A 19,560-nucleotide genomic window follows, 5' to 3' on the forward strand; every position below is an offset into this window, starting at 1 on the left:
AACGGAAAAGCCAGTGCGGAAAAGCTGCAGCGGATGTGCCTTCAACTATTGAAATAATCCTCAACTGAGACGAAACGAAGCACAACCCACTTTTTTTATTTATTTACTTATTTACTTTTTTTATTTCTGTGTGACAACCTTGAACTTTGTTTACTTTTGTGTGCCTGGCGACATTTTTATTTGTTTTATGACAGCGGCAACAACAACAGTGGACCCCGACGAGCTGAGCTCAGCAAATGGCTGGCAACATTTTGGGGGCTATTTAAGTGAGCCCTACGGGAATAGTGGCGGGGTCACGGGGCCTGTGAGGTTGCGCTGAGTGCTAAGCAGGCTTCAAGGTCGTGACTATTCGAATGCGTATTTGTCTGCTTAAGGCTAAAGCTGAGCGCCGTGTGCCTGGACTTTAAAATGCGCTCATTATATATATTAAAAATACGCCCAGTTGGCTCTACCAAGCCAAGCCAGCTAGTTTTTTAAAAGCAAACAGTCAAAGGCATTTGATTTGGAACAATCACACACAAGCATACAAATATATAACCATTGGACAAATATTCTGTTGACTGACGAACTCAGTTGTTTCTCTGCCCCTCTGTACCGCATTGTGGCTCCATTGTCATTGGCATTGTTTGGGCTGGGCCAAAGAGCTGCGACCAGACAAAAGACGCGACGCGACCATACGCACACACAATTAGAGCCAAAGTTATGGCTCAGTTCGCACAAAAGTAGGCAACACTATTATCAAAGTGTTGCCACATTGCATTGTTTGCCCTCGCTTATTGTATGCTATTTGCACATATTCTCAAATGTATTTGTGCCACATTCTGGTTGTTGCTGCTTTCTGCTTGTTGTTATGCATCCTTATGAGCACAAGTGTGTGTGTGTGTGTGTGTGTGTGTGTGTGTGGTTGGGTGGGTGTTCGTTTGAGTGTGTGTGGTTGTGGGTGTGTGCTAAGGTCATACCGCCTTTGTTCGACTTGCTGTTGTTCTTGTTGTTATTTTGCCATTTTGACTTTCGTCGACAATTTATACACACATTTTTATTTATTTCAATGTTGTTATTGCTTTTGTTGCTATTGTTATTGTTGTTGTTGCTGGTGTGCAAGCCTAAGTGCGAATTTGTTTTGCTGCTAAATGGCACAAGGCTCTGGGGAAATGCGTCAAAATCTTGTCGAGTAACGGCGCACTGGGATCGCCATGCCAACAGAAGCCAGTCCCCATATATGCTTATAAATGAACGTGCTAGCCATGAAGGTCAACTGTGTGTGTGTGAAATTTAAGTAAATATTGCCAGATTATCTGCTTTTTGCAAATGCCAAACACGTTTCACACACTGACGCCCAATTCTCTAATGAAGCGCCTCGCGTATGAGTGCGCGTTTATGAGCGAACCATTTTAGAGGGTTAGGTCTTATAATAAATGGAGCCGCTGCTGACCTTGCGGCCAAATGTCGGGGGCAAATGTGCCGAGCTGAATGGCAATTTCTTGCACTTACGCATGTATTGCATGAATAATCTTTTAAAAATACAGAGCAATATAATGAAAATTACGTAATAAATGGTTAAGCAAATGTTGGCTTTTTAAATCTTTTGCATAGCTCAAATGAAGTAGTAATACATAAATAAATGTTAGAGTATACAAAATATTTGCATTTTTAAATATGTTATTGTAACAGGCCGCATTTGTATGAAACCCCGGTTTTTATTGTAATTTCATATATTTCTTATTTATTTATTTACTAGTTAAATAAATGAAACGAAATGATATGACACCCAGAATATTTTAATTTTAACAATTTTAACTGGTTTGATTTGTTGAAGTGAGCCTCCAAAAATATGAAAATCCCTGATTTTAGTATAAAAGCGGTTACTTCCCGTGGAAAGTTTTATGCTTCAAAATTTCAATATAACTTGATCACCCATTTCCTGCCAGTAGATAATTAAAATCTAACAATACTATATTGAACTCAACGTATACAATTATATTTACAAAAAGATTTGAAAATAATATAAAAGTACATCGAATAAAGAATCACAAGTTGTAATCAAGGCGAGAATCTTGAACCCGAAAAATAAACTTTCGTTCATTAAACCTATTACCCGTAAATTTGAGGTTGAGACTTCACCCACCAAATCTTTGACCTCCATTTCCACAAAGACAGAATTGATTTTCTGAAAAGTGTGCACCCTTCAAAACAGTTTGAAAAAAGTTACCAAAGCTCCGTCTAAGCATGAACCATAAGGTAAATACGGTGAAAAGTTCAGCTTCTTAGCTCTTGGCTTGGGCTGTGCGTGGATCACCAATCAGTCAATCTTTCATTCATAAATTATAATTTAAATATTTAAAAACATCAATTATTTTCTCAAGAAAGAAATTTAATTTCCCTAATTAGCTTTACTGGAGTGTTTGTTTGCCTGGATGCGACTGTGCAGTCGAGTGTAGAACTTTTAGAAAATAAGCTACTTAGAGCTATTCACCCAGAAGGGGCGTTGTGTATATGTCGTGCACATAATCCTACTAATTGCCATAGCTTTTTATATTTGATAACCATTCACCTGTAGCATCCATTGAGCGTGTGTGAATGACAGACAGAAACAAAAGAAAACGCTCATTAGCACGAACAGAATATAATGATAGGGATGCATAACTTGTTCAAAATTCAAGACTAATGTTAATATGCTATTTATATTTCGTACCGCTTGCAGCATCAAATCATACAGCACAACCAGCGTGCCGGCGTAATTGTGAGCAGCGGAGATCTAGCGCTGCAGGGCGTCACCCGCCACCAGGCCGGAAACTACACCTGTACTGCTTCCAACGTTGAGGGCGATGGCGACTCGAACATAGTCGAGCTGAAAGTGATGTGTAAGTACAAGCGCTCCATGGATTGGTAGACTTTAAATTATGGTCGGGGTAGCTGGAGTCGAATTTCGAGTTGAACATTTATTTAGGATTTCATTGAATTGATTCCGACTATACAAAAGCTTTGTTGTTGTCAACGATTGCGCCAGCAGTCGCATGTCAAGTTTTATAGGGCACGTGCTGAGTTTTATTTAGCACTTCGAAAAATAAAGATCTGAAAAACCAAACCGAAAGTTATAGCTGTGTGCAACGCTGCGTATGCGCAACATTTTAAGCTTGGCCCACATTTGACATGTGTGTCTCGATTTGCATGGCTCTCGGCATTGTTATTGTGGCTTGGGTCATAAAAAATACGCGCTGAATGGTTGCGATTGGCGTTGCGTTGGGCCATCATTCTTTCAACACATGACCCAACGTACGGTTTCAGCCATTAACAAACATTCGCAGCTCTTAAATGCCAACTGACTATTAAATCGAATCCCGTTTGGCTGCTGCCTCCATCATATTGCCAGTCTGCTTCGCCAGCCGCCGCAACAGCGGGGGTGGTTGCACTGCTTAGGCTTTTGGTAAAAACCTTTGACACACAAAAAGGCAGCATTATTGAGTGGCCGAGTGGTTAGGTGGTTGGCTGGTCGAATGGGTGAGTGGCTCGTGAGAGTGGCGCATTGTGCGGCCGTGCGGGTTTCCTGCAGCTTTATTGCGTATACGCCCCCGTTATTGTGTTACACTCGAAAACCTTTTGTACTGTCGCTCTTTTGTGCTTGCAACTGAAACTGCAGCAGAACCGAATCTGGGGCTGGCTCGGGCTCAATTTTGGCTATGGCTTTGCCATCTTGGTCTCGTATAGAGCTCGCGCACTTTTGCGGTTGCCAACTTTGATTTCTGGAAACCAACTCACAATAAGCACAACTTACACTAGACCAACCAGCCAGCACCTGGCTTCCTGCCTTTTGTTGACGTTTAGTTATTTTGCTATTGACTGAGCGCATTTCCTTTTCCTTTTTATTGGTCAGCCAACAACACCAAAACCCGTTACACATTTGTTTTTAAACGGCTTCAAGTATTTAATTAAATTTCCGATTAAATTATTGAAGATATTGTTAAATAATTTCTTAAAGGGTTCAAGGAATATCATTTAGTCGGTTATCAACATTGTTTATGCTGTGGAGATTCATTTAATTCCAAGTCTCCTAAAATTCAATCGTATTTAGGAAGTATAAGGTTTGTATTGTGCGAGCAAAAATAAACGTAGAGTTAATTCTTATGGCACAAAATATGAGACTCCTCAGTCTCATTTCACGGTCGAAGGTTTGCCTCAAATCTTTTGCCCAATTTGCTTACAAAGAGTGTTGAACCTGTAATTAAAAAAGAAAGAAAAGGTAGCTCCCGTTAATTATTTTCTCTTTTTCAAGCAATTTAGCACACAGATCCTTATTCCCAGCTCAATTTTGTGGTTGTTCTTGTTGTTGGTTTTTCTTGTTGCCTTATGCTTTTATTTCCTGTGCAATTTCCTGTTACAGTGTTTTCACTTAGCAGTTATATAACCAGTTTGATATACCCTTTAAGAGAGTATTCTAATTCTTTCACGAAATGTGACATCCGACAACTTTGACCCCCTACAGTATATATTATTTTGAGCAGACCGACGAGCTTAGTTATTAAAGCCCTGTCCGGCTGGCAAAAATAATCAATAAGTTATTCTATAAAAAACACAGTTGTGTGACTGAGTACAGTAACAAATCCAACATCTGCTAAATGTGTGCAAGGATAAGCGGACTCTCCTGCGTTCTTTTATTTCGGTATTCACAGATTTAGCTCTTTTTCTTGCGTTGACTTTGTTTAAAGTTGAACCTCTGCCCGATGGTCGGCTCGCCTACTTTTCAAAAAATGCATCCAGCGGTGAAGGTGGTGCAATGTTTTTTGTCACCCAAATTGTGGCCGCACACCAGTTCGCTCCAGTGTGGATTGGAATAGCCACAGTCAAAAACCCAATCTGTAACCCAATGCCTTTCGCTTGGACTTGGTCTGCGCCCTGGTCTGCTCAATGGAAATTTGTTTACAGCATAGTTTTGGCTTTGGCTATAACAACATCAGCAACAGCAACTCGAACAACATTGGGAGTTGTCAAACTGTACAATAAATTGTGCACTTGCAATGTCCAATGCAGTTGCAGCTGAAGCTGTGCCTGGCTAAGGATTAGAAGAAATTGAATTTTCCTAGCTGTTTCGTTACGGGCTCAGAACTTAAGTTTCGGCCAAGTTTTTCTTTCACTTAACGTTTGGTTAGATTTTTCTTTTGCTCAGCTCTGCTTTGTTTCTGTTGTTATTGCGGACTCTGTTTAGTTAGTTGCTTCAATGGGCAACAAGGAAGCCTGCATGCACAGGCTACACGGAATGCAAAAGGACTCTCTATTCTTGGTGCCTTTTGTGCTTTCAAACTTTTCTACTTAGGATTTGAGTGTGGTTTTCGGGCCTGGGCGTGGCATGCAAAAACAAAAACCCCAGCCATCCGCTTCAGCGGGAGAATGTGCACTCGAACTGCTCGAGCTTTATTGCATTAAGTTTGGGCAAGCAATGCGATTATTGATTGGCAGCAGCAGCCGCCGACGAACAGCAAAATGCACTCGACAAAAATCAAAGTTTCTAACTTTGGCTCACCACCTCTCTCCTTTTATCTATCCATCTCCCTCTACAGATAAACCAATTTGCCGGCCCGATCAAAAGAAAATCTATGGCGTCGCCCGCAGCGAGTCGGCTGAAATCGTTTGCGAAGTAGACGCCTTTCCGCCGCCCGAGAACTTCAAGTGGTCCTTCAACAACACCGCGGAGACCTTCGATATGCCACAGAGTGGCTTTCGTCCACATTCCGCGCAGGGCTCCACGTTGACCTATACGCCAGTTAAGGTAAGTACGCATTGTTATGGCAGTAAATATCATATATCTATATTTGACCTATTCGATGGGACACACCAGCCCCTGGCCCTTAACACCTTCAACGATGGGTCAGCTTCGCATCTCGCTTGCATTATGAAAATTACAAACGACATGGCGTTAAATGCTAAACATGGAAACAACCGATACAACAGCCACATGGGATGTATGTGTGTGTGTTTTAATGGGCGGTTTAGTGGGGCATACAGGCACGGGTGTTTGGTGCGGTCAAAGCTTGTCTTTCGGGTTTGATTTTTGGCTGACTTCAATTTTATTTCATGTCTTTGATGTGATATTGCTATTGACATATTTGACATTTGGCCAAATGGTAGACGAAGCAGCTAAATGTGCTGCTTCCAATTAAATGGCTAAATTTTAATTAATAGGCAGCTAACGCGTTGTTGTTGTGTCTCGTGTGCGTGTCACATTGTCAAACAAAATGTAAAACCAACACGAGCCGGCAAAGAGAGTGGTGGGAGCGTTGAGGGCCTTATCTGGCTCTCGGCCAGCGCATGAGCAATTTTTAATTAAAAATTCTATTAGTGCTTTCTAATTAAATGCGCTGCCAACAACAGTCCCAACAGCAAAAGCCAGAGGTACGTTCATAATATTAAAGCAACTGCCACTCTGGTTCTAAGTTGCAACAATCAGTGTATTGCTGGCAGGGAAACAACGAGCCATGCAATTGACTCGCCATTTGCGATCGCTATATGACTGACAATTGGCCAACATTTCCACTTAAATGGCCAACGTTATCGTCATCGATATAGCCCATTGCAATGGCAATGCAAGGGCTTTCACATTTTAGATTTGATTACCACCCTGCCAATTGGGCAGCCAATTGGCTATCAAAGAGCTGCATTCCTATCAATGCCAAAAATTAGTAACCGAATGTCCGTCTGCCCAAAGCGCCCCCTCTACCAACTTCAATAGAATTTTAGCCGTATCCAGTGGGAGCTTTGGCTGCAGTAGCTGCCTTTGTTCACTTTAATAGTCGGCCAATTCAAAATGGAATATGCACTACAATTATGGACCAGACAATTGGGTTTGCTTAAGGCAACCAACCACTATATGAGCATTTGATTGACATTTTTATCCCATATACATTCATATAAAATAAAAATGGAATACATACTTATTTTATGAAAAATATATATTTTTTATTGCAGTTAATTTAACATGTGAGGGTTTTTCAGATAGGCGTGGAAAAAACGTCAAACCAATACTTCAGTTAATTTTTAGCCAGCAGTGCATTAACTGGTTTTATTTTGTGGCCATCAACCTGTTAAGTTCTAGTCTCAACTTTTGGTTGCTTGTCGGCTAAAATGGCTGTCATTGGGCTACAAACACAATGACAACAATAGCAAAAAATTTGCGTAAATGCAACGCTTGGCGAGGTACTTAAATTCAACGTAGTTGTTAAGCCGGCTCGTAGCTCGGTTAGTTGCTAAGCTGACCCATTTGAAAGTGGTGCACCACCCGCCCTATCCAACGTTATTTTATATGAGGGGACATGAAAGTTGCCTATGGCTCTGTGGATCGAAGGTCCTGTCTGACTTGCTGGGCTCACATTTCAGAAGTCAAAGAAAAATGTTGCTAGTCAAACGGCATTCAAATGAGTTCCGTTCACAAACAGTCGCCCAGCGCTGATTGCACCCACACACAGAAACATAGTAAAACACACACACACACGCACGAAGTCACTCAAAGGCACACACACATCCACACATAAATCATTTAGCTCAATTGAATATGAAAAATCCCTTCCGTTCTGTCGTCATATATGCTGTTTCCGGCTTCCGCAACCGCAGCTCAAGCGACGTCGCTGACATTGTAGTCCTTTGGGCTGATTTTTCTTTCATTTTTTATATTTTCCATTTTCTGTATGTGTTTTGCTCAAAGGCAGGCAACAGCCAACAGCTCATTAATTTTTCGCCATGCTTTGGCATTTTCCTCTCTTTCTGTCGACCCGTCTCGGTCTCTTTTGCATGTGTGAGCATTTGGGCTTGGCTTTTCCTACTAGACACATTCTTCATAGAGATGCAAACACGTATGAAAATAGCTCACGAAATTTGTCGAAAATTTCGCACACAGAATGCCTGGCCGAAAAACTCATTAAAATGTCACCGAAATGTTTAAATTTTAATTAAAATACATAAACAATAACATTTATTTTTCGGGCTGTCAGCACTAGGCAAGAATGCAATAAAAATGCAGGCAAGAGACGAGCCGAAGATAGGCAAAAAATCAGACAATGCCTCAAAGCAAAATTAAATGGCCGTTTGCTTGTGTGTGTGTGTCCTTGTTTTTCCACAAACAATTTAGGCATTTGTGTTTGTTAGCTGTGCGCTGTACAACTGTAATAATATTTACGCTTGATGCGGCAACATTAAAATAATATAAACAACAGTGCATAATGATAATATATATTCATAGTTGGGCATAAATCTGCAGTACCCACACACACACACACACAAACACACAAGAGAAAAGAGTATGTAAGATGTAGACAAGAATTGGCTTTTGCTCTGGCAAATTAAAGTTAAGCATCTTCTTGGCTGACAATTGCAGCAGCCCCAAAAACTATGCAATGCTTTTCACAATGCCTTATTCTCATCAGTATTTTCCGAGAATTTGTGTGTGAATATTGCAAATTTATTATTACTTAACATGCAGCATATGTGCTTTCCGCAGTCTGTGTGTTGCTTGCGGTTACACACACACCCACACGGTTGCGTAGGTGTTGATGCGAAGTGCTGGCAGCTGCCAAGTTGCCGCCTTTGTGATAGCACGTTTGCTAAATACAACACGGTAGAAGTGCATGTCATATAAATAAATATATATGTCCATATTTTAATTTTCATAAAGTTGTCATAAATTTGCATAAATACTTTGCTTGCACCTGACATAAACGTGCATAGCTAGTAAATACCTCATTCTCTACATGAGACAACGCAACACTTTCATTCTCAACTAATTCAAGTTTTTGGTTGCCCCTTATACATAGACAATGATGACTATCATAAGCTATTGGGCTGTTGGGAGACATTTGGTTAGATGGGACATTTTAATGTCAATGAATTGATTTTTCAAAACAAGTTGAAACGGCTTTTAGCTTAAGCAAATACTTAGCTTTTTTTTTCTTTATATTTTAAAGCGTTTGTGTTGAATACATTTCTTTCATTGGCTGTGCTTCAATTAAAAAAACTAAAAGTTTTGTTTTTTTTTTGTTACTTTTTTCTGTCCTTATTAAAATGACAAGAACGCCCGGTTTTAACTCGACTGGAAGGTCGAGAGTTGGGGTGTAAATATAAGTGCGCGCTCCAACTGATAAATAAGCTGCAATTTGCGTGACATTTTGAAGCGTACTGGGCGCTGTAGAAGTGATTTTAATTTCTAATGAGTTTAAGACGTCTAGCTTTGATTACGTGCGTTTATTTTTCCAGCTAACAATGCCCAAGGTAAATAGACACAGTCATGGCAAGCTGCTATCTGTGTATGTGCGCGCGCGCGTATGTGTGTGTGTGTGTATGTATTTGTTTTTGTGCAAACAAATCAATCGTCTTGAATGTTGTTGTTCATTTGACCGTAATAGAGTTGGAGGATTTCATTAGCACAACATTTGACACAACACAAACACACACAAAGAATCAACAATGGGCCCGCAGGGCGTGGCCACTTATCAGGTTCAACATGCCCGAACACATGGCATACATTAAAGCCATGTTAACATAGTTTCCTTGTGGCCCCAGCAATCACAGACTCGGAGAAATATGAGCCCAAATAGCCAGCCACAAAATGCTTCATTTGTTTTTACTGCCAAATTGGGAAAACTTTCACTTCTTCTTGGCCTCATCTCTCTCTTCTTGGCTCTTATCACATACTGTTACTAGCTGTGTGTGTGCAAGTGTATGTGTGTGTGCGTGCTTTTATTGACATGAAATTATATTAATGAAAGACTTATTGACAGCTGCAATCAATCAGGCGGTCTGACAAGCACATTACGCATACGCCACCGAGCCACAATACTGTTCCGAACGCAACTTTAACGCTTTTATTGTGTATTTAATTTATTATTTAATGCATTAAAATCATATTACAATTACATAATGTAACATTAACCGATATAACAATTAACTGTTTAAAACAACTTGATATACGTTGATTCATTTATTAAAAATAATGAAGATGGGAGCATAATAATTTAATTAACTTCTTTAAAAGGCATAATACAAATATTTTTATACATTTTTTTTTCAAATACTTTTTTAAATTGTTACCTACAGGAAATGGACTTCGGCACCATCATGTGCTGGGCGGACAACAATGTGGGTCAACAGAAGGAGCCCTGTGTATTCCATTTGATAGCTGCGGGAAAACCGGAAGCGCCCACCAATTGTACCGTGGTCAATCAAACGTCCGATTCATTGGAGGTTTATTGCCTCGAAGGTGAGTACAGGGCCACACTCAAAGGCTGCCAGAAATAGCCAGCCAATTGACCAGCTTTTATAATTGCTGATGAGCCAATCAATGGTCGAAAAAGGAAATATATATATGTATACATATATGCCTGAATATTTGTATGTGTGTGGTAAAAAAAAAGTTAGCCACAACTCAAGCAATGTGCTGCATGGCTAGTTAAATGGCCAGAAAAGAGTTTGAAGAGTATGGTGAAAATCATGGTACATGTGTATGAGCATGTTGTTGGGTTTCCTGCAGCGCTTTTCAGACTCATTTAAAATACATGAGCAACTTAAGTGCACTTTGGCAGCAGGCAATGCGAATCAGAATGCGAGTGTGTGGATCTGTGTATGTGTGTGTGTGTGTGTGCAACTTCCTTCGAGATACAGGCGAATAATAAAAATGCAATGAAAGCATTAAACTAGAAAAGGCAACACGCTGAGAAATAGTCATAGTCCATATACAAAATGCTCTGGCGTTAGAGCAGATTGCAGTACTTGCTGGAAAAAAAAACGGCTGGCAAATGTAGCAAAGTTTTAACCGCCAAACGGTTCATGGCGCAATGTTGCCAAAAATAAATAAAGCCGGAGTATAAAATGATGAAGTAGTCGCACAGTAGCAACAGCAGAGCCGGCAATAGAGACAGAGACGTAATACAGTGAGCGCCAAAAGTTAAGCACAAATTTGAAAATACAAAATGTTTTGGCTTGTTATGCAACTTGCTGGCAGTAAAAGTAAAAGCAAAAGCGCAAGAGCAAAAGCAACAGCAAATGCAAAAGGCGAAAACTTTAAATACAAATTCAATTCGCATATTTTATGCGCTACGGAAATGCAAAAGATAGAAAACTGCCAGCAAAGCGCAAAATAAGAAGCACAAATTGTTGCAGCCGAGCTCAAAGTTCAGCTCCACAGCGTTGCATATTAGCACAGAGAAGACGGCAGCCAGAGGACAGAGGACAGCAGTCGAGAAATGTCCTCACAAATTGCGACTGTAAGAGTCGAGTTTATGATGCATTTATGCAGCCCTCGAAACGCTCTCAAGTGCAAAGCAAAGCGAATAACAGAAGCAGAAGCAACAGACGCATAACGAGGCGGCTGCTGAAAGTTCAACAAAAAGCGCATAATAACTGCATACTTAATGCATGCCCTGATGTTGGCCTTCTTGACAAACCTATTCCTTAGGGTAACCATCGCCCTTCTCGAGGCGACAACCCTTTTGCGCTAAATGCTGTTTGTCTCAAGCCTTAGCTCAGCTACCCCGCCAGACGCTGCGTATGCTTAATGCGATTTTACAATTTGAGAGACAAGTACACGAAGCCATCCAGAATATTTTAAAAATTTGTTGCCGAAAACTTTGAATCGAGTTTTCTAAGCATTTTCACTGCTTTGCGCTTTTTTAAATTTATTTGCAAAATTCTCTAAATTTTGATGTCATTTTATAAAAGTGTTAACTATTTTTTAAATCTATTATTAAAAGTGTAAGGCTACGTAATTCAATTGAATTAATTATGTAAATATACATTTTTTATTATTTTCTTTTTCAATTTTCCCCTATTTATTTATTATTTTTTATGACATTTAATGCAGTAAATTCGGAATAAAGGAATCTTAAATGATTAAGGCAGCTTTTGGCCGGCTTTGTTCCAGCCAGTCAGTCGATCCGTCAGTCTGGACAAACAGTTTTTTACATGGAGATGTATTAAATGGAGCAGTATTAAATTTTAAATTTTTTTTCTACTTTGTTTAATGAAAATGATTGATACTGATGCACAGGGAAACGGGGAAAAGAGAGAAGGGGATTGCATACATGGGTGGTGAAAGTCTTACCAGCTTTATCAAAACTAGTATGAAATATTTGAAAATTTCTACTTCTTTGGATTAAGTAATAAAAATGGGTTCATTCCAAAGATATTCAGTGAGTTCTAGCATAAGTATCGTGTTTTTATTGATTAGTGTAAGGTGCGTATTACGTATACGCCCCTTTACTGTGCGAGGGTTTAAGCTTCTCTCTTTGAGCATTTTATGTATATTTCGCAAAGACTTGCAGCCCGCATGCCTGCTAATTTAGTGGCTGCACATTATTATCATAGCCATCAGCATCATTAAAACTTTAACGCAAACTGGTAAGCGGAAAAAGCATCAACAGCGGCAGCAACAAAACGCGATACTTCTTATATTGCACTTTACATTAAAGCAAATGACGCGCGCCCAACCCAGGGAACAGCCCGACCACCAACGCTGGCTTGTTTTTTATAATAACGCAACGTAAGCTGCGGTCGCTGTACGTTTCGACTTTAATAAGCCAGCACGCAAGTTGGCCAACTTGCTGCCTCAGAAACCGACGTGGTAAGGACGCGGAAGAGGACGAGGACGAGGATGAGGACGAGGACGAAAACTTGCCTCGAATTCAATTCAATGCGCGCTGGTGTTGCTGCTGCTGCGGCTCACAGACAACTTGAGGGCAAGTTGCCTGCCACAGGCTGCCTCTTAGCCAACCATTTCAGCTGAAACTCTCTCTTTCTCCTTCCGCTCTGTTTACTTCTTTTGCTCTCTGGGAGAGACAAGGCAACGAGGCAACGCAGGCAACTAACCAAACTCATCAAGCGTCGGTTTAATATAATAAAATTTCAGTTTATAACATTTTGCTCGCTGCCGCTGCCGCTGATGCTGCTGCTGCTGCTGCTGCCGTTGCTTTATTATTTCTACTCGAGTTGCGCAATTTCCATTGTAGCCTGGCCCAAGTAAATAAAATTAACCCATTACAATGAAGTTTTTGTTGTTGCCTGGCTTGTCTTGGCCCGATGCTGCGGCAAATTTCATTAGCTAAACGTTTTAAAGTGCGCACAAAATGCTTTGGATATAGCCATGGCCAGCCAACGACCGACCCCTGGCCACAAACAATGATGCCACACAAAGGCCGTTGAAGCAAAGGCGAAGCACATTCTTTTGACTCTATTTCCGTGCAGCCTTTGTGCTAAGAACCACCATCAGCAGCGCCACTGTAGCCACCACCGGCTACAACTACAACAACAATTGGCTTAAATATATACAACAATGCCGGCTAAATTCATAGCAACATATAAAACATTTTACACAACAATTTCTCCTCTGGGTGGCACGTCCCTCCTGCCGTCGTTGACCGACTCAAGTTGTAGTTGGTCAGCAACCTTTTCAAGCGCCGCCTTTATTACAAAATATTTTAACATTTTTCGCAAGTGTTTTAAGCCGACTTTTGTGTCTAGAACGAAGTACCATTTGAGCAGCAACAGCAACAACAAGGCCGAAAGCAACAACAGCAACTTTAGCCGCTTATTTTTTGGTAAAGGGTGCCACATTTGCAACTGGTGGGTGGGGCGAACAATCTCCATTCAAGTGGGCGGCCAGTTCTTTTGTGGTGTTATTAAATGGCATTTAAAATGAAGCTTTAAATTACTTCAAGTATTTTTGTTAACTTCACTTGAACCACCCTTAAGAGAAGGGAACGTCGAGGCTTTCTCATACAAAATGTTTGCATTCGTAATACCCAAAATAAAGGGCGTCAAGCTGTTATCATATAATTACTGTGTTTAGCTGCAAATGACATTAAACTGGCTTTCAAAAGGCATTTAATATTTGTATTCAGTTATAAATAAATATTTTAATTTTTATAACAATTTAGTTAAAGTATCAGCCTTCAAAGATAAGTTGTCTATTTTTGTTAAAAATCAAGAAGATACTAGATGTCTCTGTTATTCGAGGCATTTTAAAGAGATGCAAATGTTAAATCTTATTAAACAGCTACAGCAACAAACTAAGTCTTGCTTCACTTCAATAAGTCTTAAACATTTTTTGGTTTTTCCTTCATTACAGGGTTTGATGGAGGCATGCGTCAATGGTTCCTTATGGAAATCTTTGATCAGCACAGTGGGCTGCTGCAAGCCAATATCAGCGCCAAGTTCTCGGTGTTCAGTGTCAGCGGGCTGGATGCGGGTCGTCTATTCCGGATCTATATCTATGCGGTGAATGGACGCGGACGCAGTGAGGCCGTAGCCGTCGATGGATATACCCTAAAGGCTGCCGAAAAGCAAACTGGTAAGTAGTAAAGTAGTAAGTCTACAGTGGGCAGGGGACAGCTTTTCGCAATGCCAAATATTTCGCGGAGCAGTTGTCAAAGACTTGTGAATGGATTTTTATGTGGCGCGTGTATTGGCCATTTATGAATTTTTTATGATAATGTTGTTCGTACTCGTAAAGTCCGAGAGTCATGGCAGTTGAATAATTTTACATAAGATTTTCTATGTATGTATAAGTGGGGCTCAAAGTCGGGATAGAGAATTTTCCCAGCTATTATTATCGTGCCGTCTTGCAATTTAATTACGCTAAACTGCTCAACGAATTGTAAATTCCTCAGCGCTACACAAAAACTTTTTCCTTGCAGTTGAAAAAAAAATGCAAGCGACAGCGCAAAAAAAAAACGAGAAGAAATTATATAAAATGATTAACATTAATGAATTGTCTTTAGGAGGTTTTCGCGTGGCACGAAATGAAAATGCCGCGCAAAAGCAAATTGTAATACTAATTAGCTGAAACGAAATGCAAAGTTTAGAAGAGGTTTTTTCCAATGGCTGGGCCAAAGAAGCGGGACGGGCCATGGCGCACTTGGCAAAGACAGGCACATTTTTGGGTAAACAACTTGAGCCGTCGTTTTAATTTTTCATAAAGTCATAAAAGAAAAATGGTGAAATTTGATGAGGGCGGCAAAAGAGGAATTAGTTTTATCGAACACTGAATACCCTTTCAAAACTTACGTTAAACTTGCTTTTGAGATAATCTTATGTACTTATTATCATTCAGATATCAAAATAAAAATACAATGAAAATTTGTTGAAAGCTTGTAACTTACTATATGCAGTGTGTACTGATTTTGCTATACAAATTATTGTTTTAATATTATTGTTATTAGTTTTATATTATTACTAATTTTATTATTTATATTATTATTTTTATTATTATTATTATTATTTTTATTATTATTATTATTATTATTATTATTATTATTATTATTATTATTATTATTATTATTATATTTTATTATTATTATTATTATTATTATTATTATTATTATTATTATTATTATTATTATTATTATTATTATTATTAGTATTATTATTATTATTATTATTATTATTATTATTATTATTGGTATCATTATTATTATTACTTTAATTACTGTTAACATCGTAAATTCGAATGGATAAGAGAATTAAAATGCCCATTTGCGTATAGAGTAAAAATGAAATTTGCATCCAGCCGTTTTATTAATGGGAAACTGTTTTGCGAGACTGCTTAGCGGCGCTTTGTCTAATTGGGCATTAAAAAGATTCCAAATTAAACATGATTTACACATGATTTCTTTCGTTCACTCCCACTCTCTCTCTCTCTCTCTCTCTCTCTCTCTCTCTTTCTCTCTACCACTCTTTACAGTTGCATTAACGTCGTTGAAGGGTAGCGCTCAGGGCGCAAGCAGCTTTGAACTGACACCCATTCTATCCATTGGCATCTTTGTGGGCATTCTGGTGGCTCTGGTGTGCATTGCGATTGGCACCATCGCCGCGCTGAAGCTGCGCTCGCACAAGCATCAGCAGCAGCAGAAATTCGCACATTCGAATGCGAAATTCTCACGTCCAGGCAATTTGCAAATTAAGGATAAAATCTCATTGCCATTGAGCCACTCCGAGGAGATGTACGACGAGAAGAATCCCGATGTCGTACCCTACAACGAGGGTAAGTGCAATTGCAATTCAGTCTAAGCTCCCGCTTGCCTCAAGATAAATGCCCGGGAGTCTCTGTCTATGTAATTTATGAGCATTGGGCAAACGGGCTTCACGACAAACAGGCTGCCAGTCAGCCAAGATAAACAAACACGCTCAAGAGCATGTGTGGGGGCGGGGCTGCATTTTTGTGCCACGCTTGAAATATTTAAATGACAGCTAATTGCTGGCAGGCAGGCCTGAGCTGCCTTTTCCATGTGTCTGTTTGCTCATATGTCTGCAGTCGAGAGCATGCCCCACCATCACTCCCTCTGATCCTTAAGCTATGCAGCACTTCAAGTTTGTACAGATGTTAGCCGGTGCACACGTTTTTGGCTTGATTAATGGCAATGAAGAAATCAGCGAAAGCCGCACAGCTCAACGATTTAATCAATTTTCTGAACGTACAGCAATTTCATGGCAAAAGCCGAAAAGAAAATTGAACGTTGCGCCACGAAAATCGCCAACAGATTTCTTTGAAAGAGGGCGGTGCCCGGCAGCTTGGGCAGCCAAAAACTTTTGCCCTTTGCGCCATTTAACAACAACTTCAACTTTCTCTCCCTGTCACGTTCTCTTTCTCGCTCGCTTTCCCCTATCCCTCCTTCCCACTCGCGCTGTCTCTCAATTTAGTTGATGGCGAATATAAACAAAAATCAGCAACACAAACGCCATCGGGACATCTTTCAACAACCAGCGAGGTGGAAATCAGCTGTAAGCCTGGCGCCACAGCTGGCGTCGGCGTCGGCGTTGGCGTTGGCGCCGGTTGCTCAGTGGACAGCGGCGCTTACCAAAGTAGCAAGGTAAGTTACCGTAAGCGTCGGGGCAAACTGTCAGCCATGTATATATAGCCTGCTCTATAGCGCACTTTTATGACTGCGAATATTTCAATGGCTACAATATTTTTTAAAGTTACTATATTAAATTTACCATATCCTTACACTCGCAACCCCTCTCAAGGACGATGAGCTACACTATGCCGAGCTTTCGCTGAACAGCGCCACTTGCAGCAGCTCCAAGAAGAACCAACCCAGCCAGAACACAGTCCAGCAGCAGTCGCAGCAGCCGCAGCCGCAGCAGTCGCAGTCGCAGCCAGCTATGGGTGGCACCCTACCACATGGCTCGAGTATGCGCAAGCTGTTGCCCAACATACCGGCAACGGCGACGCTGCAGCGCCACAAGCCAAATGCGGGTGGACTGCAGCATCCGCATCAACATGCTCCGCCGCCCACATACGATTATTTCGAGGAGCCCACGATATACGCGCAGATTGATGCATATAAGACACGGGACGGCGCTGCGGCTGCCATGCAGGTGGACACAGTGGCTGGTGCCGCCTTCGGGCCATGCGTATCATCACCAGGATCGCAAGGAACGCCCTCAACCGTGTCGCCGGGCACGGTGCAAATGTATACGTTACCCCCCCATCCGGGCGGCTATCATACGCTACCGCATAATCACCATCAGCAGCAGCAGCAGCAGCCGCACAACTCCGCATCTATGATGCAAATGATGCATCAACAGTTGCAGCATCATCCAGCTGGCAACATGCCCATGCCACCCTCCTACCAGCAGCATCAGCAACAGCAACAACAACAACAACAACAGCATCAGCAGCAGCAGCTGGCACATGGCCAAATGCTCGTCTCGAGCAACAGCAGCGGGCTGGCCTCGACTGCGGCCATAGCCAGTCCCAGCAGCTCCCTCTCAGGACTCTCCGGTGTTGGGAAGTCCTACTCGCGCGAAATAGTCACAGTACGCACGCCGCTCATGTATTCGCAGCAGGAGAGCTGCGTCTAAGCCCAAGTCATGCGGAATTGTGAGCTCTTTGAGGTTTGTGTCTAGGCATAAGCGTTGCCAAATCGAATTGAAAGCTAAAAAATGAACTGTAAAATAAATCTACAAGAATTGCAAGATCTAAAAGAAACATTGATGGGCCAAACGCCACTTGCCAGTTTCCCATTTACGATACAAATTAAAACAAGTTATAAATCAATGTAATTATAAATGTCAGTGCATACAAATATTTGAAAGCAAGCCATAAATTTGCTTAATTCAGCAAATTGTAAAACCATATTGATCAAAGCTAAATAACATTTGAGCGCAGGCTACGACAGATACCAATGCACCGATTTATCAGATTTAAATGCCATTATCGTAAATACTGAAAACAGAAACGATGCGAAAATAATTCCAATAAGAGTGGACGAAGCTGTAAGTTTAGAGCGTTATTAAATATACGCTAGGTAAATGAACAACAAATAGAAAAATTCATAAAAAGCTTATAATTTAATTCAAGGCAGCGCAAAGTATTTCCTTAACTGATACTGACTGATCTTCACAGCTTTTATGTTTATTTATTCTTATGTTTTATTTTATTTCGACTCTACAACAGCAACAATGAATTCCAATTAATAGTGCATCACAAAAAGGTTCCTTCCTTAGTGTAAGTACTAACACTTGACGTCGCAAACAGCAGAAATAATATTTAAAAAGAATTTATTACGACAATGCAAATATTTTCCAATTTAAATTTGTAAATGTATGTAAATGTTAAAAAATATATATAACTACCCAATTAGTTGCAGTATAGTAATTAGTATAGTAAGCAGAACAACAACAATTTATAGGAACTAAGCTCAATATGGATAAACACTGGAGCATTAATTATTATATATTACTAGAAGCTCACAAATCACAAGAGAGACACACAAAAAGAAACTTTTTGGCAATTATATAAAGAAATTATTGAAAAAAGAAAAATAATAATAAAATAAAGACACACATATACACACACACAAACTATCTACAATTGGCTTAGCATAAATGATTAGTAGCTCATAACAACTGTAAATAGCAAAATGTTAAACAAGAAAATATGATTTTTTTAAATCAATGTGTCATAAATGAATGTAAAGTAGTTGCATATTTAAAGATACAACTCAAAAGACTAAAAACTTCGAAAGCATTTTTTGAATATTTAAAATTTATTTGTATTTAAAATATATATAAATGTAACTTCAAGCACTCTGTAAATTAATTGTTGCAACTTTAAATTTACTTCAATAAAGTGAGAAAAAAAAACTTTAAACTTATTAGGCTAATTGTAAACAAAATAAAAAGTGTTGTAAAATCTGTTTGTCGATTCAGAAAACGGCGTATTAAAAATAAAAATGCAGAAAATTATAGGTATATACATGTATTTTAAAAGTGATGTCTCTTAAAAATTATGAATCAGAATCGGACTACATTGACTAATTGTATGTATGTAAGCATTCCGGAATGAAGTTAGTTTAGCTAATTAATGATAAATTAATTGAAAGTAAATGTAAAATTATGAACATTATGAAAACGAAAACCAAAAAAAAAATAAATAATTAAGATTTAAATGTATGTTATTTAAGCCCTAGAAAAAAGCATGGAATCCAAGAATCCAAGTGAAAAAGAAGAAGTCCCCCCAAACCAAAATACAAGGAACACAATAAACAAACTGAAAAACTAAATAAATTCAAAAATAAACTCGAA

General features: G+C 39.8%; 1 protein-coding gene across 4 annotated transcripts in view; it reads left to right on the plus strand.

Moving 5' to 3' along the window:
• The window catches only part of side-VI (sidestep VI), a 92,223-nt gene extending 73,260 nt beyond the window's left edge, over positions 1 to 18,963 (plus strand). For 3 of the 4 annotated variants that reach the window (XM_064698468.1, XM_064698470.1, XM_064698469.1), the window contains exons 11-17: positions 2,702 to 2,861; positions 5,553 to 5,761; positions 10,075 to 10,237; positions 14,099 to 14,320; positions 15,713 to 16,012; positions 16,669 to 16,838; positions 16,996 to 18,963. In XM_064698468.1, coding sequence (XP_064554538.1) covers positions 2,702 to 2,861; positions 5,553 to 5,761; positions 10,075 to 10,237; positions 14,099 to 14,320; positions 15,713 to 16,012; positions 16,669 to 16,838; positions 16,996 to 17,835 — 2,064 coding nt within the window. In that variant the 3' untranslated portion in view covers positions 17,836 to 18,963. The remainder of the gene's footprint in view (positions 1 to 2,701; positions 2,862 to 5,552; positions 5,762 to 10,074; positions 10,238 to 14,098; positions 14,321 to 15,712; positions 16,013 to 16,668; positions 16,839 to 16,995) is intronic. The other variant, XM_064698471.1, reaches the window with a different exon arrangement.
• Positions 18,964 to 19,560: the final 597 nt, after the last annotated feature.

This window comes from Drosophila montana, unplaced genomic scaffold, assembly GCF_035044405.1.
Source record: "Drosophila montana isolate Dmon_TW-CO22-7 unplaced genomic scaffold, ASM3504440v1 contig_778_1, whole genome shotgun sequence".
Taxonomy (NCBI): domain Eukaryota; kingdom Metazoa; phylum Arthropoda; class Insecta; order Diptera; family Drosophilidae; genus Drosophila; species Drosophila montana.